Genomic DNA, 27,755 nt, shown 5'->3' with positions numbered 1-27,755 from the left:
AAAAGGTGGCACCTTGTCGAACTCGATCACGGGAGGTTTGGAAATTCCCTTTGATGCAAACGGCGTAACAGGTGCTTCGCACGCTTGGCTCTGAGCCAAGCGGTTTCCGGCGCATTTATCGGGCGCCGTTGTCGCTGGGGGGCGTGTCTGCCCCGTCCTCCTCGTGGACGGCCGAGGGCCCAGTCTGCCGATCGCGCGCTCGACCTCAGAAAAGTTTGCGCAGTCGAGGAAGGCGGACGTGATTGCAGCCATGGCACCCGTGCTGGGATACTGGGACATTCGCGGACTGGCCCAGTACATCCGCTACCTTCTGGCTCATGCGGGAGTGCAGTACGAAGACAAGAGGTACGCAAATACGTCGGTTTCCGCCATATCGTATCTTTGTACTTAAAAATCCCGTTTTTTTTTGTGTGTTTTTTTTGTACGTTTGACAAAGCAATACAAAAAATAATGTCTATGTTTATACAGCCGGAAGTTAAGTCAACGTGAATGGGCGTCTTGTGTATAGATGTAGATGTGGACGTAGCTGTAGATGTAACTTTGCCAGTGCAGTAGTACCGCTAGCCTGGGGGTCTTTAACGTGCACCGCGCAGTAGTGATACACGACCGCATGCCGGTAAGATGCTTCATCCAAATCAAAAATAGGCAGGGGTGGGGCTGTAGTGCTTTCGCTCCACGTACCCCGAGCTGGTGTGCTCTAGCCCACTGGGACTCCGATCCCCCCCAATGGTGAGACTTCTATGTGTGTTTTTTTTATATATACATATTGACGTCCGCCTCTAGAATTATACGCTCCAGCAGGCCACGCCGAGGTGCGACCACTTATTGATTACATAAATGGATCGTATCTCCAGTCCAATCCAATATAAACATGTAACTTAGCTGGAGCAACAATTGAACGTATCGAAATTTACGACCTAGGAGACCGGCGAGGAGGAAGGGCAGAGAACCTGCCGATGGCCTGCTCGCCCAACGGTCCGAAGACTGCCCGAAGGATCCCGGCATAGGTGCGCGGCTGCAGAGGCTCCGCCGACCGTGCAAAGCAGCGCGACGACTTCTATGCCGACTTTTTCGTGAAAATGGCCATTTCGGGGAGGGGTGCGACACATAGACTAGAAAATACGCTACTTATATTCACAGCTGCCCTTTTTGCTTACTAAAACCCTGTGCTGCGGATATATCTATATATATTTTATTTTAATTATCTTCGATAGCCGTTTGAATGACATCTTTCCCCCGAGCGGCCGCCATGTCCAGGAGTAAAAGCAGCCGTTCACAAACGTTTGCTGTGCTGTGCCAGTTAATCCCGCTGTTTAACCCCATAAAAAAATGTGTACATTTAGAAGGAAGAGCTTGCTAAAATTAACCGTACGCCCCCTAAAGCATTTACGTATATGATGCATGAGTAAAGAAAAAGTAAGAATAATTATGACACCACGACTTCCGGTTCCGAGCACGCCCCGTACGAGTTGAATGTTATTTCTTTAGTGTGGCATGCATTTTGACCGCTGTAAAGTATGCAGGAAAAGTTCAGTGCTAGGAGCTTTAATAAAACCAATAAAAAACTGGGTATATCGTCTGGTCTAAAATTGAACGTTTGCAGTGGCTTTAAGCAACACACAGAAATAAACGCCCTCGCCGCTGAGTAGCGAGGACGGTTTTGCTACGGGTGGCTTCCGCCTATATCTCGAAGATATGGTAGCATTTCCAGGTAAGGGTAACAACGTGAGTGCCGGCCGGCCGCAACAAGGTGCAGCGATGGCGATGTGGGCAGTACAAGCCCTTGGACTTTTTACTGGTAAAATATCTATACCTGCTTACTGGTCCAGAATAAAATGTTAAGGTCCATAATACACACTGTTAAACAAATGTAGACTGTTTCGGCGTGCACCCGTGTAATGACTACCGCTTGCAAGGACCCCATGTTAGTACTCGCTCTGCGCCGTAAACAGTCGCCCTCTACAGCGTACGCAGTAGGCGCCATTATTTGGCAGCCTAATTCCCCGCTCTCTAAGCTGATATGCCGAAAACTTTAACCTGTCTGAACTTACGCAGGATTTGAACCTTTGAATTGAGGGGGGAGTGGGCGGGGGTCTGTGGTTGAGTGAGTTAAAGTACCGCAGCTCGGAGCACGTGGAGCGAAAGCTCGCGTTGCAAAATCCGGGGATCCCGGGTTCAATCGCCACCCCTGCCAGTTTCGATCTGGACGAGCCTCGTCCCGGCCCTGCAGTGGCAACATTTCTTATCTCCGGCGGAGACGAGCCACCACCGGAATAACTTCCCGCTGGTTAAACATACACACAGCCCTATTACCATTACCTTCAGTGCATTCTTTGTGATTAGATTGAACACAAGGGTTGGCACGCATGCGTAGGAAATTGCGGAGCAGGTAGCGGACCAAAATGGCGGGCCGGAAACCAATGAGACAATACGACAAAGCTTTTGGAAACGCTCGACAGCTCCCGTGCCTACAATGGGCAGCTCTACGTAGGTGCGGCATTCGAATTAGCCTCGCTTCCGTTCATGCACGGCAGCGTGCTCTTTGTCCTTGAATGCGTGCGTTGGCTCAATGGCGCAACGCATGACTTTGTTCAAATCATTCATAAAAAGCGCCGGCACTTCGGACGCGTAAGACCTTGGCCCATATCTGCGCTCGTTTTCCTCTCTCGCATACGTGCCGCGTGTCTTGAGTCGTCTCTATCTCATTCAGTGCACGCTATAGTCGAGAAATTCTCGAGCGTTATTCGGCATGAGTATTTTACGGAGATAGCTGGTACGAGCTTTTCCCGCCACTGGAAATACCGTCCGTCGATGATGTTGATGTTGTAGCTGGCGTTGTAGGGCGTCCGTTCTCGATGTTGCCAAATGTTTCAAAAAGATTGCCCGTCACGCGCGCGGAAATCGAACATGGTTTTGCGGCGTGCCAGGCGGAGGCAATACCACTACGCTACGCCGCTACTTTTTTTTTTTTTTTTTTTTTATGCATTAGCATGAGGGGTTTGGTACATCCGCTGACCTTGAAATATATATATATATATATATATTTTTTTTTTTTTTTTGGCTGAGCTACGCTACACCATTAACAACAGACTTTAAGCTTGGGGGTTTTGTAGTACCCAATGCCCACTGCAAGCGCTCGCAGGAAGAACATTTGCCGATAACAAAATGCCGTTGTCGTACAGTGTACTAGAATAATGGGTAGCGTTTGGACCGGCGCGGTTCGGCAGTGGGAGCTTGTGAGGCTGCGCCTGTGGACAAAAAACGAGGCGCTGCAGTCGACAGGGCAGCAGAAACTCGCTGCAGCCCGCAGGTGCAGCCGCGCGTGCTCGTGCACGCGGAGCACGCGCACAACCACCACCATACTGACCCAACTGCCGAAGCGCCGGTGTCGACACCTATCGCGATCCACAGCACACGCCTCACGCGAGCCGCTCCGGTCCCAACACTACCCTGTATTCTAGTACACTGTAGTTGTAGCACTGTCAATGCCAAAAGCTCGTGCCGGTCGTGCAGGGGAGACGCGCTTTCACGCGCTCCGGGACAAAAAAAAAAGCGTTTCGAAAAAATTGTCGGATGTCTATTTTTGTTTTGTGAGCTTTTGTTCACGCACCCCTGGTTGAGCGAGGCGCCGCCGATTCCCGACTTCGCCGTTGATAAGTTGTCTTCCGGTCAGCGGCGTAGACTTTCCATTTTCCCGGGGGGAAGGGGGGGGGGGGGGGGGGGGGGGGGGGCGCGTTACGTTCTTGTTAGAACTGGAGATGGAAGCTAACAAAAGCGCACTAGGATTCCATTTCCTATGTATTTTCTCAATAAAGGCAACGTGGGCGTTATTTTGTTTACATGCCACTACTAGAAGCTCGTTCCATGGCACGCAAACAGCGTCTCGGTAAGGATCATGGCCCCGGCCGGGGGGGGGAGACTCTCCCCCCCCCCCCCCGTGTCTCACCAGGGGAGGCAGGGGCCCCGATGCACCCCCCCCCCCCTTTCCCCGTAGTCTACGCCTATGCTTCCGATAGAAAATGTCAGAAAGACACATTGGTTGCGTAGGTAAGCATCTGGCGTGTCCACATGGCTGCTCTGATGGGGCTGGCCTTTTATTGGAGATATAAGCGACAATACAGGGTGGTGCTAAGAGCAGTACAAACAATACATAACAGCCGTGACTTATCGCGGCTATTTTTGTGACTGTCCTGTGGTACAGTGAACTAGAAAAAATGGAGTGGGGCGAGGTAAAAACTCCGCACATGCTTTCAGTTGAAGCCCAGAATGGGGAAAGTTGGCGTGGTGGCGCTGCGATCGAGGTGGCTTGGTTCACCTGAATTTCGGGCGTAGCAACTTGCTTAAGTTGGTGATGGTGGGAGACGATTTCGCCCATTCTTGGTTCAAATTTAGAGCCGAGGAATTTAATTTTTGCCACCCTGACAGCCTCGCACTGCTGTGGCAAATAAGGTTTCACTGCTCAGAGTAAATACTTGGTACATATCTGGCACATTAGTCCTTTCTATGCAACGAATCTAATCTAGAACCAGCGAACTGAGCCAAGGATTGATGAAATGGTATTTAACGCAGAATTTGCTTTATCAACCGATTTCTATAAAAAATGCTTTTCGTTCCACCGCCAGGCTCGACCGTTATCCTCAAGTGTTACGCATGATCGATACACAGGTTGTTTTTGCGAAGACTTTCAAAAATCTTAAAAATTAGGGCGTTTATAAAAACAAAAAAGAAACTGTCTTCGGGAACAAACTACCAGCCACGGCGGACGTCAGGAATTGCCAAAAACATACTAATTATAGCCAGCTGATTAATAAAAATTGTTAATTAACCTTTTAATTAGCGGAAATAGACATATGGTTCCAATTAGAAAGTTGTTGAGCGTTATCGAAAACCACTACATCAGCAATTTTCAGAAAGACTTTGAGCGCGTAAAAAGAGTAGTAGCGCACTAAAGTTAGGATGGTGCCAGGTCGGGACGCACTATCAAAACTCGCGGTGAGACATGGTGGTATACAAACAACATTAATTGTGCCGCAATACCTTGTAAACTAAAGATTTTAGAAAACATCACGCGCCTTTTATTTTGTACTATTCTTCAATAAATGTTCCTACAAAAAGTTTTTCAGACTGTTTTTACGCTAATTAAAACATGCTTTCTAAAAGGTCATGGGGACCACAGTGAAGAAAAAAGATTGAGCGTCATCTTGGCACCTCGAGCTTGGAAGTGTCTGTACTCTGGGAACATTCAGTGACTCTTGCGGTAGCCATCAAGGTTACTGGAGCAAGCTCAGTTTCACAGCTCCGCCTACGACGTGGGCTCAGTGGCGGTCACGAGAACTAGCAGCGCTGCAGTCGAGTCTTCCGAATTGTCTAGCCCGCCAAGTCTGAATATCAATGCTTGAGCTTGGGCGAGTTGGTGATTCATACAAACACTTCACAGCACAAGAAAACAGAAGCACTCAAAAATAAACTTAAAACGCTCAAAAGAAGAACACTCACAATACGCTGACTCTATGGTTTATTACACTTCATCTTCATCATCTTTTTTTTGCTATTATGCACATGGAAGTAAAAAAAAAAAAAAAAAGGAGAAAAAGAAAAGGAAGCTCTCAACGCGGTGGTATAGACGCTTTGCAGCAGCTGTGCATGGACGCCGCCATAACTGACCTTCAATTTTTGTTTTCTCTTATTCCGTTTATTTCACTTCATCATTACCATAGTAGGCCAGGTTATTGCCATATTAGATTCCACTGTGTCCTTTTCTAAAGCATCGGCTTTTGTAGAGGATCGTCAACTACCGTTTCAGTTGCTCGGCATTTCGGTAAGACAAGAGAAGGTCAGCAATGGCGGCTGTAATTTGGCGCGTGTGTAAAGCGTCTTTATGTTGTACCGCAACAAAGGCTAGAAGCGCGAGCTCATAGCATTGGCAGCGGCAAATAATGCACGAGAGCTTGTGCCGCCGAGATGTGCCCTAGAGCAAGGAGCTTGCGCTTGTAGCCTTTCGTGCGGTACAACAGAAGGTGAAACAGAGTATAGACGCTTTGCACACGCGCCAAATTACAGCCGCCATTGGTGACCTTCTCTTGTCTTACCGAGATGCCGAGCAACTGAAACGGTAGTTGACGATCCTCTACAAAGGCCGATGCTTCAGAAAAGGACACAGTTGAATCTAATGTGGCAATAACCTGGCCTGCTATGGTAATGGTGAAGTGAAATAAACGGAATAGGAGGAAACAAAAACTGAAGGTCAGTTATGGCGGCGTCCATGCACAGCTGCTGCAAAGCGTCTATAGTAGACTACGCGCGAGACAGGGAAGCAATATCCGACTGCAGCGCCGCTAGATCTGATGACCGCCACCTGGGCCATTCGCCTCTGCAGGCGAGAGTAGGGAGCTGCGAAACTGAGCTGCAACTTTCATGTTTCAACTCATCGCTAAAGGGTGGCGCAGTCATTGTATTTAACTCAGTCTTGGTGGACGGCAGCGGCGAAGGTTTCAAGGGTGAGTTTCCCAACTGAATGTTTTAGTAACGTTGGCACTTACCATGAAGTGCTACAGACGCTTGTCGATGACCTCATCGAAGAAGGCTGCCGGCGTCTTTCCATCACGCGTCAACAGAACCGCCATTTGCCGCAGACGCGTAATGTGTATGGAGGAGACTACACAAAGTCTCGGGGAGGACGAACAGACATCCATGATGATGGGGTCAGCAAAGAACGTCCGTGACGAATGAAGGCCCCTACGCACAGTTGTTAGAGAGCGTTTGACTGCGTTGCGGATGCGAGAAACCAGGATATCCCTCCTTGTGTTGCGTGCCAAGCTATCCCTTGAATTGTATTCCACGCTTCACCCGAAGCTCAGCTGTGGTGGTGACTCGCTTTCGTTTCTCGACGCAACTTAGTCAAACGCTCTTAAACGCAACTGCGCGACGTTGAACACGTGATGAAGTCACTGGGAACTCGGGTGGTAACCTTTTTTGAGGAGGGTATATTGAAGAACATGGTGCCACGTCTTAATATTTGCCTAAATCTGCGTCTCGATTGTATGAAACAGTTTTCATCACTTTAACTGTTTTAAATTCAGTTCAAGTGATCTTGGGAAAATATGACAAAAAAACGCTTTACACTTGTGGTTTTTGTAGTACCTGATGTTCACTGCACGCGCTTTGGAAAAACAAATAAATAGCCGATAAAAAAGCGCCGTCGTAGCACTGTCAGTGCCAAGAGCTCGTGCCCGTGCTTTCACGCGCTTCGAAACATTAAAAAAAAAAGAAGATAAACAAGATCATTTTGGGAAAAAAATGTTATATTCTAGCACCCGTATTCACCAGGGCCGGTTTGCTCATCTTGCGGCTGCGGACGCGGCCGCGGCCAGGAGGGAGTTTTACGTCACGTGACCAGCTCCATGGGGACAAGGAAGCAGGGGGGGGAAGAAGGGAAAGGGAACGCGGCGCAAAGCGGAGGCTGCCATATTAAAACCGCTTACGTTGCCAGCATAGGTTTTGCAGTGGAGAAGTTGCTGCCAAATACGGCGAACTAATTTTTACTTTCTTTTCGTTTTCGAAAGAGAATGTATTGTTGTGTTACATAAGTCCTCCTGCATACAGACAACGAAATTGAATTATATTTGTCTTGTTTACTTGGTTTGAAACCCTAGAAACGGGTTTTTGACGACTTATTTCTTTCATCATTTTGGAGTACGCAAGGCAGTTATCTCGCTGTTCTGGTTTCGGTTACGAAAGCAAGGCAAAACGCTCGTAGTTCCCGCCCTCAATACACGTTGGACACCTTCCACACTTTGACACCGGATAACTGGATGAACAAGGATTTAGATTTGCTTCAGAGGTCACATTCGCCGCTTCCCCACCGTCGAGCAGCCGGATCAGCTGACGGCAAGCCGCGGATGAAAGGCTTGAGCATCAACAGCCTAGAGCCACTACAACAGCCCAAGTGCACTCACGATGCGGGCGACGCGGGCTTCTGTCAATCCAGGGGCAGACCCAAGGGGGAGGCGACGGGGGCGGCCGCCTACCCTCCAAGCAGTCGACCCCCCCCCCCCCCCCCCTGCCCCCTTCTTAAAAGGCGATTTGACATGGGTAGATCCCCCGAAATAAAACCAACTCCCGTCCTGCCAGGTGGTAGGAAGCTCGGTACTCAAGGACGAGGGTTCGAAATAGGGTAGGCCGCACCCTAGCAGGCGACACACTTGGAGAACCACTCCGTCGCTTAGACTGAAGTCCGCGGCGGCGGTTTCAAAGCACGGCTTAGAAGTAAGAACCAAAAGTCGGCGCAGCGGCGCACATCTAGGGGCCGTCGGCGCAGTGTGGTTCTGCGGCGGTTAAAACAAAAGGCGCAACCGGAGTCCTGTTTATCTTGCTTTAGAGTTTAGATTTTCCCTCCCCCCCCCTCGCCCCCCCCCCCCCCCCCCGCCCCCGCAAAAAAAAAAAAAAAACAAAAAAAAAACGGAGTTTTGGATCCGCCCCTGGGTCAACCGGTAGCCCAGCACAAACCGTGAACGTTCCAGCTCTTCGTCATGACACGCTGTTGCAGAAAGCAGGGTAAAATAAAACTACACGTACCACCGAATCAAATGCACTGTTATCGTGGTTATCGTAAATATTGGCTTGTGATTGCGCCTTTGTAGATCATCTTATTCATTTTGTTGGAGAGACGCAACCAACGGGCATAACAAAATCGTTTGCGACTCCGCATACCTCGCAAAAGCACTTACCCAGTCACCTTGCGAAAAGCGCGAAACACGGAGTCCGCACCGCCCTGACTTACCAGTCTTTTATCTGCTTTAGAGCAGTTTGTATCTGCTAGTAGGCATGTCTACTGAGACTGCAACTTGAAACTTGGTGCAATGCCAGAGAGAAAAGAGACAAAGTTGGGAAAGCATGCTCGCTCTCTCCAATTTCTGAACTCTCAAGTGATTGTACCATAATAAATTCACCAACCCCTCTTTCCAAAATAAAGAAAAAACGCTATGTTCACTACGTAAAAAATGGTCTCAGTTCATGCATCCGTAGGCAGGTAGGAAACGTTGCCCTAATTTATTCACAACGCATGACGAGCGCAACAAATTCACACGAGATTTACAAGAAAATATCAGTGGTGACTTATGTTTCTCTGAAATTCTGTATGACCGGTCGTTTGCAGGACCGAATCATCTACTCGGGCGGTGTGCGTCGCTGTGCAAACGCCAACAATACGAAGCATAAAAACGGCAGGTCTGGTCAAGAATCCGTAGTCCATTGTTCAATTAAAACGACGTAATTTTGTTGAAAACGCCCGCAGCTTTTTACTCACGGTATGCGTCGAGAATCTCCCACATTTTGAAACGAAACGAAGGAAGATTTACTTTTAAAAGCGCTCGCTGCGTCCTCCCGGACCAGTTAGACCGGATCAGCTGACGACGACGGAACTGAACCCGTTGAATTTCAACGCCACAATAACCAATTTGCGCTTCGTGTTAGTATGGGATTCTACCTCCAAGCACCGCACGACACACCACGAACGTTTCAACTCTTTGTCGCATCGCCGTGTTGCACCAAACCTATCTCTATGCACCAAACAGAACAAGATCACCGAAGTCAACGGAGCGCTGTCGTGAACCTTGGCTTGTGGTTGCGCACTCGTGGACCCTGTCACTCCCTTCGCTTTCAAAGCACGCACGACGCTTACGAATGATACTTTCCGTCTTTCGGGACCATCACAGGGGCACTTCTCCGGTCACGTCTTCGCTACATGTGCTGGCAAACCGCGTCAAACGTGGTCAAACCGAAGCGCCGAAGCAATACCGGCGCCATGTTGAAACTTGAACGTGCGTTGTTGCTAGATTTTCTCCGACCAAACAAAAACAACGAAAGCAAACCGGCTCTAGCTTCCGGCGTACATCGGCGTTGCGCCGTTGCCAGATTTTCTCTGTCAGCTCTAACTTAAAGATGACCTAGAGATGCAGCAACACTGGTCTCAAGTTTTAACATGGCGGCCCCCACGGAGCGCCGTAAATTCTGAGGAGGGTGCATTGGAAGCGGCGGCACCTTCCCCCCCCTGCAAGGAAGTACCTAGCGTCCCTGCCTAATGGCGGAGAGATCCGCATCGCTTCAAGCACAAAAGCCTAATTTCGCTCGCAGAAACTGATTGGAGGGACTTCCAACTGGAATCTAATTGACCGCCTTTTTATACTGTAGGAGCGGCAGGTAAAGTTACGGCCAGGGAGGGCAAATAGGAGCCAAAATAAAAAAAAAACCACACGAGATAAAAGCGGTAGCGGTATATTTATATACCTCCGCCGGCGCCGCGCCTCGCGCCTTCTGTTCTGGTCGAGAGGTTAAAGCGCCGGTACTTGTCGTTGCGGCGTGTAAGTTCCGGGTTCAAATCGCGCTAAGGACTTTTTTTTTTTTTTTTTTTGTATTTTGCGCGTGTCTTACTTTTGAACTGTGATCCTTTTTTTGGAAATCATACACTTGCACTACTGCGGCTTACACGCTTTTACTGTTAGTCCCACCTGTTCAATCGAAACACCGGGAACAAGAAAAAAAAGATCAACGCAAGTTAACGCGCTAATGCAATCATTTCGTAATGTTCATTAAAAGGAAACCAAGCTAACAGCATCAGTATGGCTTTCACACAAGCGGAGCCGAAACAAACATCCTTTCCCCAGCGTTTACAATTTTATCTGTTTTCAAATAACGCTCTTGCTACGATTCCTTTCAATAACAAGAGACGCCTATTTAGAACTAATAAAAACTGCAGTTGTAGCAATTAAAAAAAAATAAAACAAGCAAAAAAAAAAGACTAGCAGCTGTGGATACATTGATTGAGCGAAATCCTACAGGCAAGGCAGCAGGTCAAACGTCTGAGAAAGTAGTAAAACTGAACTAAAAGAGATCATACTTTTCCTTGCATGGAATGAGATAAAAAGTATATTTATGCTCCTTACATTTTGTTGTGGCAATCGTTTTGTAATATTAACACATTACTTGTTGAATTTTAGTTAGACTAGCAGACGATCACGACCAAATGCAAAAATGAATCAGGCATCGACCATCGCAAACCCTCTCTCTAATGCAAACACCTAAAATGACTTTGGATCAAGAAATGGAATTAATTATAATTAATTCCATTTCTTGATCTAAAGTCAGTTTAGGTGTTTGCATGAGAGAGAGGGTTTGCGATGGTCGATGCCTGATTCATTTTTGCATTTGGTCGTGATCGTCTGCTATTCTACTAAAATTCAACACGTAATGTGTTAATATTACAAAACGATTGCCGCAACAAAATGTAAAGAGTATAAATATACTTTTTATCTCATTCCATGCAAGTAAAAGTATGATCTCTTTTAGTTCAGTTTTACTACTTTTCAGACGTTTGACCTGCTGCCTTGCCTGTAGGATTTCGCTCAATCAATGTATCCACAGCTGCTAGTCTTTTTTTTTTTTTTGCTTGTTTTATTTTTTTTTTAATTGCTACAACTGCAGTTTTTATTAGTCCTAAAGAGGCGTCTCTTGTTATTGAAAGGAATCGCAGCAAGAGCGTTATTTGAAAACAGATAAAATTGTAAACGCTGGGGAAAGGATGCTTGTTTCGGCTCCGCTTGTGTGAAAGCCATACTGATGCTGTTAGCTTGGTTTCCTTTTAATGAACATTACGAAATGATTGCATTAGCGCGTTAACTTGCGTTGATCTTTTTTTTCTTCTTCCCGGTGTTTCGATTGTACAGGTGGGACTAACAGAAAAAGCGTGTAAGGCGCAGTAGTGCAAGTGGATGATTTCCAAAAAAGGATCACAGTTCAAAAGTAAGGCACGCGCAAAATACACACAAAAAAAAAAGAAGCCCCTAGCGCGATTTGAACCCGGAACTTTCACGCCGCGACGACAAGTACCGGCGCTTTAACCTCTCGACTACAACAAAAGGCGCGAGGCGCGGCGCCGGCGGAGGTATATAAAAATACCGCTACCGCTCTTATCTCGTGTTTTTTTTTTTTTTTTTGGCTCCTATTTGCCCTTCCTGGCCGTCAAAAAAAAAAGTCAAATTTGGGGGTTTTAAGTGCCAAACCTACGACGGGCATCTGGCACGCCCCAGCGGAGGACTGAGGATTAATCTCGACCACCTGGGGATCTTTTGACGTGCAACTGAAAGCTCGGTTACACGGCGCCTTCTCCGCAATAAGCCTCCGTCATATTGCGGGCACCTCGGTCGGGATTCGAACCCGCCACCTGGGGATCCGTAGGCCGGCGCTCTCGCCTCGGAGCCACCGAGGCGGCGTCCCTGGCCGTAACTTTACCTGCCGCTCCTACAGTATAAAGGGGCGGTCAATTAAATTCTAGTTGAAAATCCCTCCAATCAGTTTCTGCGAGCGAAATTAGGCTTTTGTGCTTGAAGCGATGCGGATCTCTCCGCCATTAGGCAGGGACGCTAGGTACTTCATTGTATGGGTGTCGCGAACCGGCCGAGGTTCGAGTTCGACCAGGTTCGACTTTTTCGAAGTTTTTGTGAAAATTTCGACGAACCTTGTATTGAGGTTCGACTCGTGTGCGCATGCGCGACAGGCTGGCCAGTTGGCTTCGGATTGGATGGTAATGGCTAAGGGATGAATTAAGGGCGCCGCTGATTGGCTATTTCAGTTAATACAGTACAAAAAAAATTCAGTTATTAACGTCTTCAGTGATTAGAATTGGTTTCTTTTAATTCCAACTGTTTATAAAATAAAATAACCCTTTGCTTAAAAATAAATTCTCCAAACCTAGACATGCGTGTATCAAGGTCTGGCCACACTGTCCGCAAAGTCGAACCTGTCTAATCTGGTGAAAAGTTCCGAAGGTTCGTCAAACCCCGAAAGTTCGACCTAAAAATCCGGTTCGACAAAAGTTCGCGACACCCCTACTTCCTTGTCCCCATGGAGCTGGTCACGTGACGTAAAAATCCCTCCTGGCCGCGGCCGCATCCGCAGCCGCAAGATGAGCAAACCGGCCCAGGCGCGACTAACTAGCGACGTTTTAAGGTTAGTAACACGACTAAGTAGTCGCGAGCTAAACGAGAAATTCGCGAAGGGTATTTACACGAGGGAAAAATCCCTCGTGTGAATACCCCTTTTTGTTGCAAAAGCGCGGGCATCACGAGACGAAAACGCGAGGCTTTTGCACATAGCAAAGCCTGACGTTTTCGTCGCAGGATGCACGTGCCGCGCAAAAATCCCCGGGATTTCTCCCTCCTGTGAATGCCCCTTTAAGGTGTATCCACACGACGGACCAAAATGCTGTTTTGGTCCGCGGGCCGCGCATCACGTGATCTTACGTCACCGTTCTTTGAGGTCCGCTGGCGGTCCGCGGACCGCGCTTCTGAGAAATGCCAAGAGACTTTCTCGCCCGGACCTTGGCGGCGGACCGCGGCGTTTTTACTATAATTGAAGCGCTAAGTCTGGCAACAAGCTGACTTTTGTTTGTTAGATTGAAATTCAAAGCCAAAGTCGTTCTCTTTTGGCGCCAACTGGTGAAGACCAAGAAGACGCACCTTTTGTTGCGCGACGATGCAACTTTTTACTTCATCGCGCTCATGGAGCGATTCCCCGCGCTGTGGGACAACAGTCGCGACGACTACTTAAATATTCGTCTAAAGATGTCCCCATGGCTTTTTCGGTTCACTTAAGTCCTCCTCGTCCTCAATAGTCAACGCCAGGACCACCGCAGCCAAACGTCTCTTTCGTTCAACCTCCATCTTGGCTCCTTACAAATAGCCTCAAAGCAGCTCGCTGCATGCGTTTGGCGGAGCTGTGAGGTCGAGGGTTAGACCGGCCCGTTCACTCTGTCGTCTGCTCTTTTGGTCCGCCGTGTGGATGCTCATTCCAGCCGGGCGGCCCGCGGGCCGCGCATCACGTGATCAATCGGTCCGCGGCCTGGTCCGTCGTGTGGATACACCTTTAATGGGGTATCCACAGTATCCACACGAAGGAGAAATCCGCCCCTTTGCTCCGCGGAGCACGCATCACGTGAGACACACGTCATCCCTTTTTGACGCCTCGCGGCGCCGTTCTCCTCCGTGGCGGAGGCGCGGAGGCTTCGTACTCTTAGCATGAGAGTTCCGCAGGTGCACGCGGCGGCGCCGGGGACGGGGTTTCCCGGGTTGTTGACGTCACGACATCCGTCTGCGGAGTTCTCCTTCGTGTGGATACCCCTTAACGAGCGATTATGTTCTGTGGTATTCACGAGCGCAAAGCGAGCTGGTGACTATCTAGTCAGAACTAACTCGCGGAAGTGACGTAAAAAGATAGGTCACGCATATGCAAACTTAAATGCCACTGCGCAGATTAATAATTTATCGTATAAAAACGAATATTTAAATGTTTATCGGGAAAAAAAAAGTTACAATGAGAGACATATTGTCCGAGACGAAGTTTTACGAAGGAAAATTTAGAAACAACGCCAGGGAGAAACACGGAAGCCGCATTGCCAGCGACTTAAACAAATATGAAAACGCCCGTGAATGCGCTTTTTTCTCGCCGTCCAGCGCCCTGCTGAGATCTCTTTAGCGGTATCTCGGACCGCTGAACATGGCTATTTACGCATTATTTGCTCCTCCAATTCTTTCTAGATGTGTCCCCCAGCGTTCCAAGACAGTGAGTGCTTCGTTAGCGCTGGCGGTCAGCGGTGATACGAGTCGGCCATGGCGCTGAGCCGCTAGTCACCCGCTAAACACCGCCTAAACTAGCCCTACTCCATGAATAAGATTTGTTAGTCGACTTCTTAGTCGCGCGGGGTGACTAGGCCCTAAACACGACCGGTGAATACCAAGCGCTCACTTAGCGGCGACTATCGCTCGCCACGTGATCATTTTAGTCGATGATGTCACTAGTCAGTGCTTAAACAGGCGCTACTCGCGCCCGTTGAATACGGCTGTAGGTGTCTATTTTTGTTGCAAAAGCTCTTGTTCAAGCACCCCCCGATGCGTGAAAGTGACGCCGATGCCCATCGACTTCGTTGTAACGTGTCACGAATGTTGTAAAACTGTCTGAATAGACCCCTTTCGAAATACTGCCCTCTGTTGGCAGCTGTGGAATCCCTGCACAATGGCGGACTAAGGCCGCAACGTCACGGCATACTTTATGCGTTTGGTTGAAGCAGAAGAAAAAACAGACCCACAGAAAAAGGCGATGAGCGCAGTGACGTTGCACTTTCGACGCTGTTTGATTGGCTCGTCGACTCCTAGCATTGACTGCGCTCTGACGTTCACTATATTATGGAATGACTTGCACGTGTCACGATGAGTGCTGTTCCGCCATTGTGCAGGGGTTCCGACCTTCTAATAATCGGGACGGGAATTTCGAAAGATTACCCAAGCATTAAAGAGAATGCTTGACTGTATGTCTTCGCCGCCGCACGCGCTCGCCTTCCCCGTATAAATGATCCGAAGTAAATAATCAAAATAAGGCGTTGACCAAGGCACGTTATATATACCGTTTGTTTTAGGCTTTTGCTTGGGAACAGTGACTGCTGCGGACGCCAGCAGGTGAGGGACTAGGGCCTCTCCTTGATGCGTGGGTAATTTATCAAAAAGACGGAGCCGACCAAAGTAAACCAGTCAATTCTAGGGGAAAGGGTGGAGGAGGAGAAGGGAGATAGAGAGAAGGGGGAGGGTATGGTCTTGTTGTGACCCTTATCGCTGTATATGATCGTTTCCATTCCTAAAATGTATTACAAAAAAAAAAAAAAGGCTGGGTCGTAATCTAGGGTTCACGCACTGTTTTCACTTTCTGCTTTTACTAAACTTGTCCAAACATCGAAGGACGGCCCCATGGTCAGGAGTTATCTGTATCGTGTGGACCGGAAACACGAGCTCGTTTTAGTCGTTTGATGAGTGTGTGTATCTTCGTGATTAGGTCGTTTTTAGAGCAAGATGAAAGACGAGCACGGGTGTACTGGGCCGTCGCTTCCAGGATAGATCCCAATAAAAACGGCTCTGGGGCCAGCCGGTGCCAAGTCTACAACTATTTTATTGCAGTTTTTTTTAATTGCTTGTGGATATGTTTATACAGCCTTGAAGTTAGTCTGTTTCCAACGAGCGACGTGTCTCTCATCTGTATGAGCAATTTAGCCTGTGCAGTACGCTAGCTTGGGCTCTTTAATGTGCACCATGCAGTAGCGATACACGACAGCACGCCGATGCGATGCTCATCCAGATCGAAACAGGCAAGAGTAGGAATTACATTCCCTTTACTGCAGGGTTGCATTCCTGCTGAAGCTTTGATTTAGCCTTGAAAAGTAAAAAGTGCCACGGCAACCATGGTTGAAAGCTTTGCCCAGCTGCCAAGCACCGGCGCCGCGAGCTCCACCGGCACTTTTTGTGTATCCACACGACAGAGATATTTTCCACAGATAGGAACATACGTCATCGCGCTTCGAGATCACGTGCGTCACATCACGGTTTCTGTTTCCTGCCGTTTTCAGTCACGTGCATTCCGTATCTGGCATGAGGGACGAAAAAATATAAAACATTTGAATCTGGAATATGCGAGAAAATACAGGTGAGGCAAAACAAGAAGGTGTGACAATCACGCATTTTTCGTAAAGACCTTCCAGCGGGGTGCAAATATCAAAACAATGTTTTACCGCATAACATGAAGTGACGAAATTCAAGATGGCTGCACCCTTGTGGAAAAGGTGCATACTCGGTTCAGCTCAGACTACAGTCAAATTTGCAAGCGCGAGCTAGCCCTCGCTCCAGACTTTGAGACCGGCTTTTCTAGCGCGAGCGCTCGCTCTGCAAAAGCTGTATAGGGAGTATTCACTGGAGGCCATATCCGTGTGCGCTGCTGCTGAGCGCGTGCTGACGGCGAGCTTCCGCAGTCCTTTAGGAGCGTGCATTTAGCACCATCAAGGTTGCCGGTCTTAGCGGGATATTAGTGTGACCTCGTTCTGAGCATGCGCTGTAAACATCGCCCTCAAATATGGCGTCCAGTGAATACCTCCTATATACACATTCTCCACAAGGGCGCAGCCATCTTCAATGTCGTCACTTGTGGTATGCGGAATGACGTCCTTTTGATCTGTCCACGCCGCTTGAAGGTGTTTAAAAAATCCGTGATCGTCACACATTCTTGTTTTGCCTCACCTATATTGTCCCGCATATTCTAGGTTGCAATGTTTTATTCTTTTTCGTCTCGCTTACCAGATACGGAACCCACGTGACGACAAGAAACAGAAAACGTCTACAGTGCTGGGTTCCACGCGCGAAAGAAACTGCAGAAACTTTGTCCGGCTGACGCAACGCAGGTTCTGATACTCATCCGGGTCCGTCTCAGAGTCAGGAATGCGAGCTAGCTCGCGCTTGGAGATTAAGCTGTAGTCCCAGTTAAAGGTGAACGGAGAATAACAAGCAATCTGGTTTCCCGTCCTCGAGAACCGGCAGTCCGGGCCCGCCGACCCTGGTTGTCGTCCGTCGTTCAGAGCTCGCAGTCGGAGTCCGCGTCCAGGCCTGCGAATCGTCCTTCCCACGCCAGCGCTGCGTACGCTAGCTGTCCCGGGCTATCAAAGCTAGGGTCTCGCCGCGCAACCACTCTGAGATCGTAAAGGCTTAGAACAAAATTGCCAGGGCTCGCTGTTCCCGTCGTTCCTGGTCCGCGGTTCGCTTGCTCAGTAGCAGCCTCTACCTTCGCTACGAGATTCGGAACTAAAGCGATCTACGAAAGCTCGAGTTTTGACTCGGATTTTGCGCCTGTTATTTACAAAAAAAAAAAGAAAGGAGAAACTTGGTTCGAACGTTACAATGTATAGCCAATGCAGAAGGCAGGTGTCACAGCTTGCCTTGATGTGTTTCCGTAGATTAGTGTTTGTTGTTCTTGCTGATGACAATGCGTGTCATTTTTGCAAGCAAACTATGCACTGAAACTCTAGGTTTTCGTTCTTCTTCGTTCTAGGTTTTCGTTCGTTCCCCCAATTTTGAACATCTCATTAAGAGATGGCCATAGAGACGACGGACACTCAATGACCGAAAACGCGACCAGTCAGAGAAAAAGTGGCGGTTACGTTTACGGGTTATCGATCGTTCATCGGTTCTCACTTTCACACTAATATTCATAGAAGCCAGGGGAGGGGAGGGCATAGAGGTCGAGAGAAACGATGGCCATCGGTCTCACAAAACAATAGAGGATTACGCCACTTTTACCCTTTCTCTCTCTCGGTCAGCACTCCTTAGGTGGCCTCCCCTCCCTCCCCCCCCCCCCCCTTTTTATGTTGACAGTTGACTGTTAAGTGAAAAGTGAACTCGACCACCATGCCGAGACAAGTAGACCAAAAGAAGTGTCGTCCGTACCCTCGAAGACGATGCTCTCAGCCTCGCGCCAGGCGCTTTTCAGTCGTGCCCCAACAGCGTACTAGAATACAGTACCCCACATCATAGACAAAGAGAACTCGACTCCCTCGTGCGAGGCTACATCTTTTGTTACGCGAGTTGTGAACCCGCGGATCGAGGGGGTGCGGACCAGCGTTTGATGTCTGTGCAGGTATAGCGGGAGACGTCGAAGAAATTGGAAAGGGTGAAAGGATGTAAAAGACAAAAACAAATAAACACGAAGAGCTTTCTGCTGCCCGGGAGAAATAGAAAAACACGACGGAATGCGACGGAGAGCCTACTCGGCGTTGTTTTACTTGATCTTTGTCAAGTAAATTAACGAGTAATTAATCTTTTACCAACATTTCGTAACAAAATTACGTTACAAATTACTTCGGAAAAATAGTAGCCTGGCAAGAATAAGAATAACGCACGACGCTCGTACCGTCTTTACCTCGTTCGGGCCCTCTCACCTCGGAGCAAGCGATACGGCAAAACCCTAGCTGCGTTGCTCAGAGGGTGAGTTTCGCTCAGGACTAGGTAAACTCAGCCGAACTGTTGCGCAATCGAAAGGATCCAAAGTATACTCGTGTTCCGCAACGGCAGCGTATACCGTGTGCGGATCGATATAAGCGTCAGCGTCATATCCCGTCCACGCGCATACAGGCTTGAGGGACTCATCGGCCCTCGGAGTGGGCGGCAGCTCGGCGAGCAAGCCCGCTTAACCGTTCGCGCCTCAGGTCAAGCTGGACAGCCACAACCCCACCTAAATGTCTCGCGCCTCATCCCCGGTCAGGTCGTGAGGCTACATAACTTATGAAAAGTCTTGCTGTCACTGCCACGACCGGCCAGAATGAAATCGAAAAAGCATATCATAAATCGCCTCCGTAGCTTTCTAGGAACCAATGCCCAGAAGGGAAAATTGTGCCTCTACACTTCGTCGATTGTTGGGATGGCACGAAGTAACCAGCCGTCTTGACCCAGGAGATATGAATCGTAGTGCTCATTAATTCGCCTGCCAGCGTTCCCGGTGTCAACTGCTATCTTAAGTGGTGCCAGCTGGACAAAAATAAACACAGAAAGTTACAACCGCTGGTTTCGTGTTCTGCTTTTACTAAACTTGTCCGAGGGTGGAAGGACGGTCCCAAAGTCAAGAGTTATCTGTATCGTGTGGACCGGAAACACAAGCTCGTTTTAGTCGTTTGATGATGCGTGCTTAGGTCGTTTTTAGGGCAAGATGAAAGATGAGCACGGGTTTACTGGACCCCGTCGCTCCCGAAGATAAATAAAAAAATAGCTGGCTGGCCAGCCGGCGCCAAGTCGACAAATTTTGTATTGCATTTTGTTTAACTGGTTATGGGTATGTTTATACAGCCTTGAAGTTAGTCTGCCTCCTACGAACGACGTGTCTCTCAGCTGTATGAGCAATTTAACCAATGCAGTACCACTGCTAGTCAGGGCTCTTTAATGTGCACCACGTAGTAGTGATACACGACCGCCTGCCGGGGCGATGCTCATTCTAATCGAAACAGGCAGGGGTGGGAATTTTTTTTTTTATGACAGGGTTGCATTTTTATTGAAGCTTTGATTCCGCACTGAAAGTGAAGCATGCCATGGCAAGCCACGGCCGAAAGCTTTGCCCAGCTGCCAAACATCGGCGCCGCGAGCTCCACCTGCATTTGTGGTGTATTCACACGGCGGAGAATTTTTTTCAGAGAGGAGCAAACGTTTTATAACCCAGCGGTTGGAAAGTTCTGTGTTTATTGGTGTTCAGCTGGCACCGTCCAAGAATATGAACCAATTAGCTAAGCTTCAACCAGAAGTAAACTGCTCTCCCCGCAATTTTTCCGACACCCGCTAAGAAACTCGTCCGCCAGCCTTCCCGGTCTCAACTCCTATTTCTCGCAATTTTTCCGACACCCGCTGACAATCTCGAATCCCGGAGAAAAGCTCACCGGAGAAAAACTCACCGGAGAAAAGCTCACTGGAGATAAGCTCACCGGAGAAAAGCTCACCGCAAAACCGGCGGATGCGGAGAAAAGCTCACCGGCCATTGAGCGCATGCGGAGAAAAGCTTACCGATATTTTTTCTTCTTTTTATATGGATAATGCGTAACATATATCAATTTATAATCATTAAAATTCGTCACCTTTGTAAAAAAAATGTCCTTTTTGTAATATTTGTTAAGCTTATTGGGTATATTGCTCCCAAATTAATAATTGCGGGGGAGTGTTTTCTGTGGCTTACTCTCGAGGCAACGAAAGCCTAACTAAAAACTTTATGAACTTAAAGAACAGGAAAAAGTTTAAAAAATTAATGATGTCTGCCTAAAACCTAAAAAATCAAAGCTGTAACTGCCGAAAATTCAAAAGTGCATGCGCAACAACGCGGTGCTTGAAATTCTCTTTGAAGCTTTTGTTAACATTTGAAAACAGGATAAAACAGTCAATAGGATATCGAGGCTTCTTCCACGGACATGCACGCTTTCTAGCCGTTCGTGCTGGTGTTTTCACAGGTTCCTTTTGTGTGATACTGAGTGCCGTTCTACGGTGAGCCACCCATGACCTTCGGAGCTGCGCAATGGCACCGTTGTTAATCGTAACCTAAAGAAGAAGTAGTCTTCTGTTATGCAGCAAATAGGGCGAATTTGTAAACGTTATACATGATGAAAACCGCTCAAACGACTACGACGGTGTGAAGAAAACAAACACGACAAGCGAAGCTGTTCTCGCAACTAAAGTTTTGTTAGTGAAATTAACAGAAAGAAAACAGCGTAGCCGACACTGGTTACATCAACAAACACCTTCTTATCTATTAGGCACTAAACAATATTTGGAGCTGAACCGGTTCACACACCGCTATTCATATTAGCTCGCAAGGAACAAACCTCTTTATCTGACAGAGCTAGCGACGGCGCGCTGTCAGCTGTCAATAAATTGTTGCCTTTTTTATCGGTGTACGATGTTTTGATTTTATGCTTGCGGCTTCATTAATTTGTAGAATGGGTGATTACTAATTTCTGAGGAATAGGTAAATATGCCCAATAAACTTCAAGAATATTACAAAAAAGAGGACTTATTTTTAATGAAGTAACGAATGCGATTTGTGTTAAATTGCCACGTTTGGCGCAGAATCAAGCTAAGCTAAAAAAAAATATCGGTGAGCTTTTCTCCACATCCGCTCAAAGGCCGGTGAGCTTTTCTCCGCATCTGCCGGTTTTGCGGTGAGCTTTTCTCCGGTGAGCTTTTCTCCGGTGAGCTTTTCTCCGGTGAGCTTATCTCCGGTGAGCTTTTCTCCGGTGAGCTTTTCTCCGCCGCCCGACAATCTCGTCCTCCAGCTAAGCCACGATATTTGGGCCCCCTCATGCAGCGTCGGAAACCTGCAACGAGTTCTGTCTGCTTCACCTCCCGCCAGCCGTTATCTCGCCTTCCTGCAAACATATGGTGCCTCTTCTCCTTCGCCTCCGAAGGCGATTTTCTTACTTCTTACCCGCACTCCTCAAACCCCCGTTCCCCCCCCCCCCCCCCTCCCCCCCTTGGTTTTGCATTACCTCCTTCCGATCGTTGTTCTGGGGCACCCGCTGAGCTCTGCTGTGAAACGAGTCGCGAAATTCCGACAAACTTCACCTGGGCCCGTTTGCTCGAAGCACTAACCGCGGCTAAAGTTAGCCGCAGTACCTAGGAGAGGGATTTTGAGACCACGTGACTGGCTCGGTAGGGATGCGGTGATACATGGCGATGCTCCAGTGAGTGAGCGCCGCTCGCTTTGGTACTAATATGTCGTTGTAGCTGCAATATCGGGCGCGTTAGTCAGCAACGAATAATGCAGGAGGCTTTCGCTTTGTCTTACCTCACTTAAACCGCAAAGCATGGGCAATGACATCGCCGCATTTTTTAGATAGTGTTTAGATTCTGGGCATTCCTAACCCTAAATGAACGCAATAATTGTCGGCATGGCAACCTCTTTGGAAAGCAGATTGTTGATAACGCACAAAAGCAGACAGCGTCCCGACAGACTTTTTTCTAAATTATCCAAGCATCGCGAGGAGAACGCTGGAAGTGTAATTCTACTGTTCACGCGCGCTGGCCTTCCTCTTATAAAAGATTTGAATACTCATAATAAGGCTCTGACGAACGCGCGTGTAAGGCAAAATTTGTTTTATACTTTTTGCTTTAGAACGGTTACTAATGCAGACGCCAGCACGTGCGACGCGTGCAGCTACAGTCGTAGCATGCACCTCGGTGCTTGGATAATTTACAAAAAAAGGTCTGTTGGGACGCCGTCTGCTTTTGTGTGCTATCAACAATCCACTTTCCAAAGACGTTGCTATGCCGACAATTATCGCGTTAATTTAGGCCTAGGAGTGCCCAGAATCGAAACACTGTCTCAAAAATGCGGCGATGTCATTGCCCGTGCTTTGCGGTTTAAGTGAGCTAAGGCAAAGCGAAAGCCTCCTGCACCATTCGTAGCTGACTAACGCGCCCGATATAGCAACCACAGCGACATATTAGTTCCAAAGCGAGCGGCACTCACTCACTGGGGCACCGCCATGTTTCCCCGCATCCCTACCGAGCCAGTCACGTGATCTCAAAATCCCTCTTCTAGGTACTGCGGCTAACTTTAGCCGCGGTTAGTGCTTCGAGCAAACGGGCCCTGAACGTCCATCGTTAGCGTTAGTGAACAACCCGCTCAACGAATCCGTTACGCTATTTATAGCCGAACAGAAGAGGCATACCGACCGGGCCCCCCGTTGGATACGCCATTTGTGGTCCCTTAGTTGAAGGTGCCTGTAGTAAACGGCGTTCTGAATCACACGATCAATAAACGAAGCACTTTGAATTTATGTCGATTGCGTTCCTACTAAACCGCGAGAGGAGCACGTGATAAACAATTATTTCTCGAGATCAGTTTGACGCCCAGGTTTTGACTATTCTGCGTGAAATTTCACATTTCAAACCCAAGTATTATTTGTGCTTGCTTTTGAGGCACTTTTTTTTTTTCTAAGTCTAAGGGTGCACTTAAATGAGTCTTGACTTAAAACATCCGACCTGTCTGGCCACACTGGCCCTAAATCATCTGCGTTTACGAGTTTCCATTCCGAGGTGGGCGACCTTTTTTTATTTTCATTTTGTTTTTTATTAGCTCTATTTTTTCGCAAAGTTCTCAGTGAAGAAGTTTCTTGGCTTGTTCGAACGACTCGTCTACAACCTAAAAAAGAGCTCGCAGTGGTCCATCGCGTTCGGGTTAGTAGCAGACATTGTTTTCTATGTGCCGTCGCTGCTACTTGCTAGCTGCAGCATGCGTTCTTCGTTAATGCAAGTTTGTATCACATTTGTATTCACAATCTTGCTACGTATATATATTCAATTTGTTATAATGAATTAAACAGGGTATATTTATGTATTTGTGATTTTTATTTTTTTGTTCGTGGGTTCGAGGCTACTCCCTGTAGCTGTAAAAGGAGCTTGGTGAGCTGCCTTAGCATAATGGACCTTTGTGCGTCGTTTGATTACGATCTCCAGCTCCCTTTACGACATGAACCTGTGCCAAAGGTACCTTTACGCTGCCGTGTGCTGAGGGTATAACTTCCGGTTGTTTAAACGTACACGCAACAGTTTGTTTTTCCTGCCCGGCCCCTGCCCCCCGCATGCACGCCCTGTCTAGCGCTAGCTCGTGCCTCTTCGGCCGACCGCCTGTCGCGCGCCCTCCGCCCCGTCGTCATCCACCCTATTCTCCCACAGAATGAACGGGGTATTGCACTTCGCAAGCATCCGTGATGTGGCGCATGTGACCTCGAAGCGCGATGACGTTTGCTCGTCTTTGCGGAATAAATCTCCGTCATGTGAATACACCGTTAGGAAATTTCAGCACCGCCACTGCCGTTCTGACAATTTGTTCGCTGACTGCGTGGTGTGTACTGCGTGCTGGCGCTCGCGCATTCCAGCTTATATCGCCGGTTACAACCAGACTTGCAAAGGAATCCGTTACAAGTTACGGATTACTTGTAATCCGTTACTTTTTCAAGTAGTGTTGTAATCACCGCGTTACTTTTTTCGGAAGTAGTTTGTAATGTAATTTCGTTACTAAATATTGGTAACGGACTACTTCAAATACTCGTTACTTTTTTTTTAAAAATATGAGTATATTACAGTAACTGGAGCAATACGAGCAGAACATTCAGCAGCATAAAGAGTGCAAGTTAAACAAAACCGAAAACATCAAGAAGGAGAGAATTGCCGAAAAGAAAACACGATTTTTTGTATGACCGGTCACTATCATCGTTAGAAAAACGGGCCAGGCATGTAGTACAAATATACGAAAGATAGAGATCAAGTAAGACAACGCCGAGTAGGCTATCCGTCGCCTTCCGTCGTGTTCGTCTTCTTCTTTGGGCAAAAAAAAAAAAAAAAAAACTGTTTTTTTTTTTACGTTGTTTTATTTTTTCCGAATTCTTCCACGTCTCCCTCCACCTGCACAGACATCAAACACGGGTCCGTAGTTCCTCGATTCGCGGGTTTACAACTCGCGTAACAGACGATGTAGCCTCGCGCGAGCGAATTCTCTTTGTCTTTGATGTGCAATACTTTATTCTAGTACGCTCTTGAGGCACGGCTGAAAAGCGCCCGGCGCGAGGCTAAGAGCATCGTCTTCGAAATACAGATGATACATCTTTTGGTTTACTTGTCTGGGCATGGTGGTCGAGTTTACTCCTCACTTTACAGTCAACTGTTAACATAAAAAGCGGAGGGGGGATTTAGGCCATCTAAGGAGTGCTGACAGAGAGAAAGAGAGAACGCGTAAAAGTGGTGTGATCCTCTATTGTTTTGTGAGACCGATGGCCACCGCTCCTCTCGTTCTCTATGCCCCCTACCCTGGCCTCCGCGAATATTGGTATGAAAGTGACCACCGAGGAACGATCGATAACCCGTAACTGCCACTTTTTCTCCGACTGGTGGAGTTTTTGGTCATGGAATGTCCGTCGTCTTCATGGCCATCCCTTAATAACGCGCTCAAAGTTCAGGGCATTAAGCAGAACGGAAACTTAGAGTTTCAGTGCATACTTTGCTTGCCAAAAAAAAGAACGCCTTGCCATTAGCAAGATTAACAAACTCTTATCTCAGGAAATACACCAAGGTAAGCTGGGACACCTGCATTCTACGTTGGCTATACACTGTAACGTTAGAACCAATTTTTTATTTTCTTGTGAATAACAGGCCACACACCCCACTGAAAAGGGTGTTTCGCCTGTTATTTTTTGCTATTTTGTTATTTTTGAGACAAAAATTAAAAAAAAGAAACAGCAGTCGTGTTTACAGTTGCAAAGCAGCTGACTGTCCCAGTGACAGCCCGGAGATTTTCTAGACAGGAAACTGCTCTTTGTAAGATTTGTAAGTTTTGCCATCTTTAGCTTTCATTTGCATATGCGCGTACTTTTGGCCCATACGTGATGTTATAAAAATATTTGAAACAGCGGCAGACCACAGTTCTAACAGTTTTCAATGGGACAGCAAGCACACTGTCGTCGCCATGTCACACAATTCACGTACCGCCGTGCGGTCGTGTATCACTACTGCGTGGTGCACGATAAAAAACCCAGGCTAGCGGTTGTAACGGACTGCCTGGATTGCTCATCTACAGCTGAGAGGCAAGTCGCCCGTTGAGGCAGACTAAGTTTAGGCTATATGAACACACACACACACACCAATCACACAATTCACTAGGCTGAACAGGCACATAATGATTTCTCTTTATACGGCAGTTTGAAGAGAAATTTCTCTTCATACGTGCTTAAGACCTCTGGTATATACTGTGAAGTTCGCAAATTAAAAGCGGCTAGTTCTTCATTGGTCTCGGTTAGCCCGCTCAGGTCACACTGGCGACCAACGCAAAACTTTCCACGAGAGATCGAGCGCTCTGTGACGCCTGCTAGCGGGCATACGAGCAGGGGCGGATTTAGAGGGAGGGGGGGGGGGGGGGGGGTCCGGATGTCCTGACCCCCCTCTTGATTTCTGCATGTGTAAAATTTAGGGCGTGAAACAAGGGAGAGGGGGAGGGGGAGGGGGTTCCTAAACATATGGTACGCTGACCAACAGCTGACCCCCCCCCCCCCCCCCCCCCCTCATGAAATTCCTGCATCCACCCTGCATACAAAGCACCCGACGCTCAGGTGGAGAGAGGAGCAATGGGCTTAGCCAACCCTCCGGTCAACTTCGGGGGCCGATCGCTGCTGGGCTTCTTAAGTTCCCCTCGCTTCTTTTTATTTATTCTATTATTTATGGGTCCACTTCTCGCCTTCTCTTGTCACCTTTCAGTACTTCTCGTCGTTGGATTCATCCGACGGTCCGACTCACTAACTCCGTCCTTACTCTCTAACGACCGACATCACCACTGGCATTAGATCTTCCGGCACTCGCCGTACTGCGTGCAGTCCCGTTGACACTTAAACGATAGTAATTTATTATTGTATTCCACACTCCGACAGCACCTTATGTATGCATGAAACCTGCATTAACACTAGTCTGGTTCATTGTATCTATACTCCGTTTCACCTTGCGATGAACTCCGGTGTAGGCTATGAGCCACCGAAGCCAGTTCAGAGCCGCGTGAGTGTCACGTGACATTTAGGAGGAGCATGATTCACTTGATACATTCACCGTGCTGGATTGGCCAAGAAGGCTCGCAACGTACTACACGGTCCATGGCAAGGTGAACCAGAGTATCGAGCATGTCGGCTTCTCTTATCAAGGGTACTCAGCTGAAGCCCTATCACTGCTTTTTTTAGGTACGGTTTTGGTCCAGGACCCGAATGGACGAGGGACGAGTGGCTAGCCGTGAAGCCCAACCTGGGTCTGGACTTCCCTAACCTTCCATACTACATGGATGGCGACGTCAAGCTCACCCAGAGCTTGGCCATTCTCAAGTACCTGGGCCGCAAGCACGGCCTGGCTCCCAAGACCGAGGAACAGCAGCGCCGCGTTGACATGGTCGAGATGCAGGCCTTTGACGTCATCATGTACTGCGTGCGGGTCTGCTACGACCCGGAGTACACGGAGGACAAGAGGCGCCAGTTTCTCACCGAGGTGGCCCCCGACAAGCTGAAGCAGTTCGTGACGTTCCTGGCAAAGGCTGGACCTTTCGTGGCGGGCGACAAGGTCACCTACGCGGATTTCATCCTTTACGAGGCCCTGCAGGTTGTGCGCGCCATGGGCCCGAGCTCCTTCAAGAACTACCCGGAGCTTGAGAAGTACTGCGCGCGGGTCGCCGCTCTACCTGGTCTGCGCGAGTACTTGGCCTCGCCGCGCTTCAAGGCCTGGCCCTTCTGGAGTCCCTTCGCCAAAGCCCTTGCAGTTCCGCATCAGCCCCCTACCGACTGATACAGGAATCGGGTGACGCTGATCAGTCAAGAGCAAATAAACTATTTTTCAGTTCCC

General features: G+C 48.2%; 1 protein-coding gene across 1 annotated transcript; it reads left to right on the top strand.

Moving 5' to 3' along the window:
* The first annotated feature begins 117 nt into the window (after window positions 1–117).
* LOC8032867 (glutathione S-transferase Mu 2) lies at window positions 118–27,755 on the top strand. Its single transcript, XM_029995631.3, has 2 exons — window positions 118–345; window positions 27,107–27,755. The coding sequence occupies exons 1-2, from the start codon at window positions 251–253 to the stop codon at window positions 27,696–27,698; spliced, it is 687 nt and encodes a 228-aa protein (XP_029851491.2). The 5' UTR covers window positions 118–250; the 3' UTR covers window positions 27,699–27,755.

The sequence above is a fragment of the Ixodes scapularis genome, unplaced genomic scaffold (genome assembly GCF_016920785.2).
Source record: "Ixodes scapularis isolate PalLabHiFi unplaced genomic scaffold, ASM1692078v2 PGA_scaffold1__304_contigs__length_218370807, whole genome shotgun sequence".
Lineage (NCBI taxonomy): Eukaryota > Metazoa > Arthropoda > Arachnida > Ixodida > Ixodidae > Ixodes > Ixodes scapularis.
The sequence above is the reverse complement of the archived record's forward strand: the minus strand, read 5'-3'. Positions and strand labels throughout refer to the sequence as shown.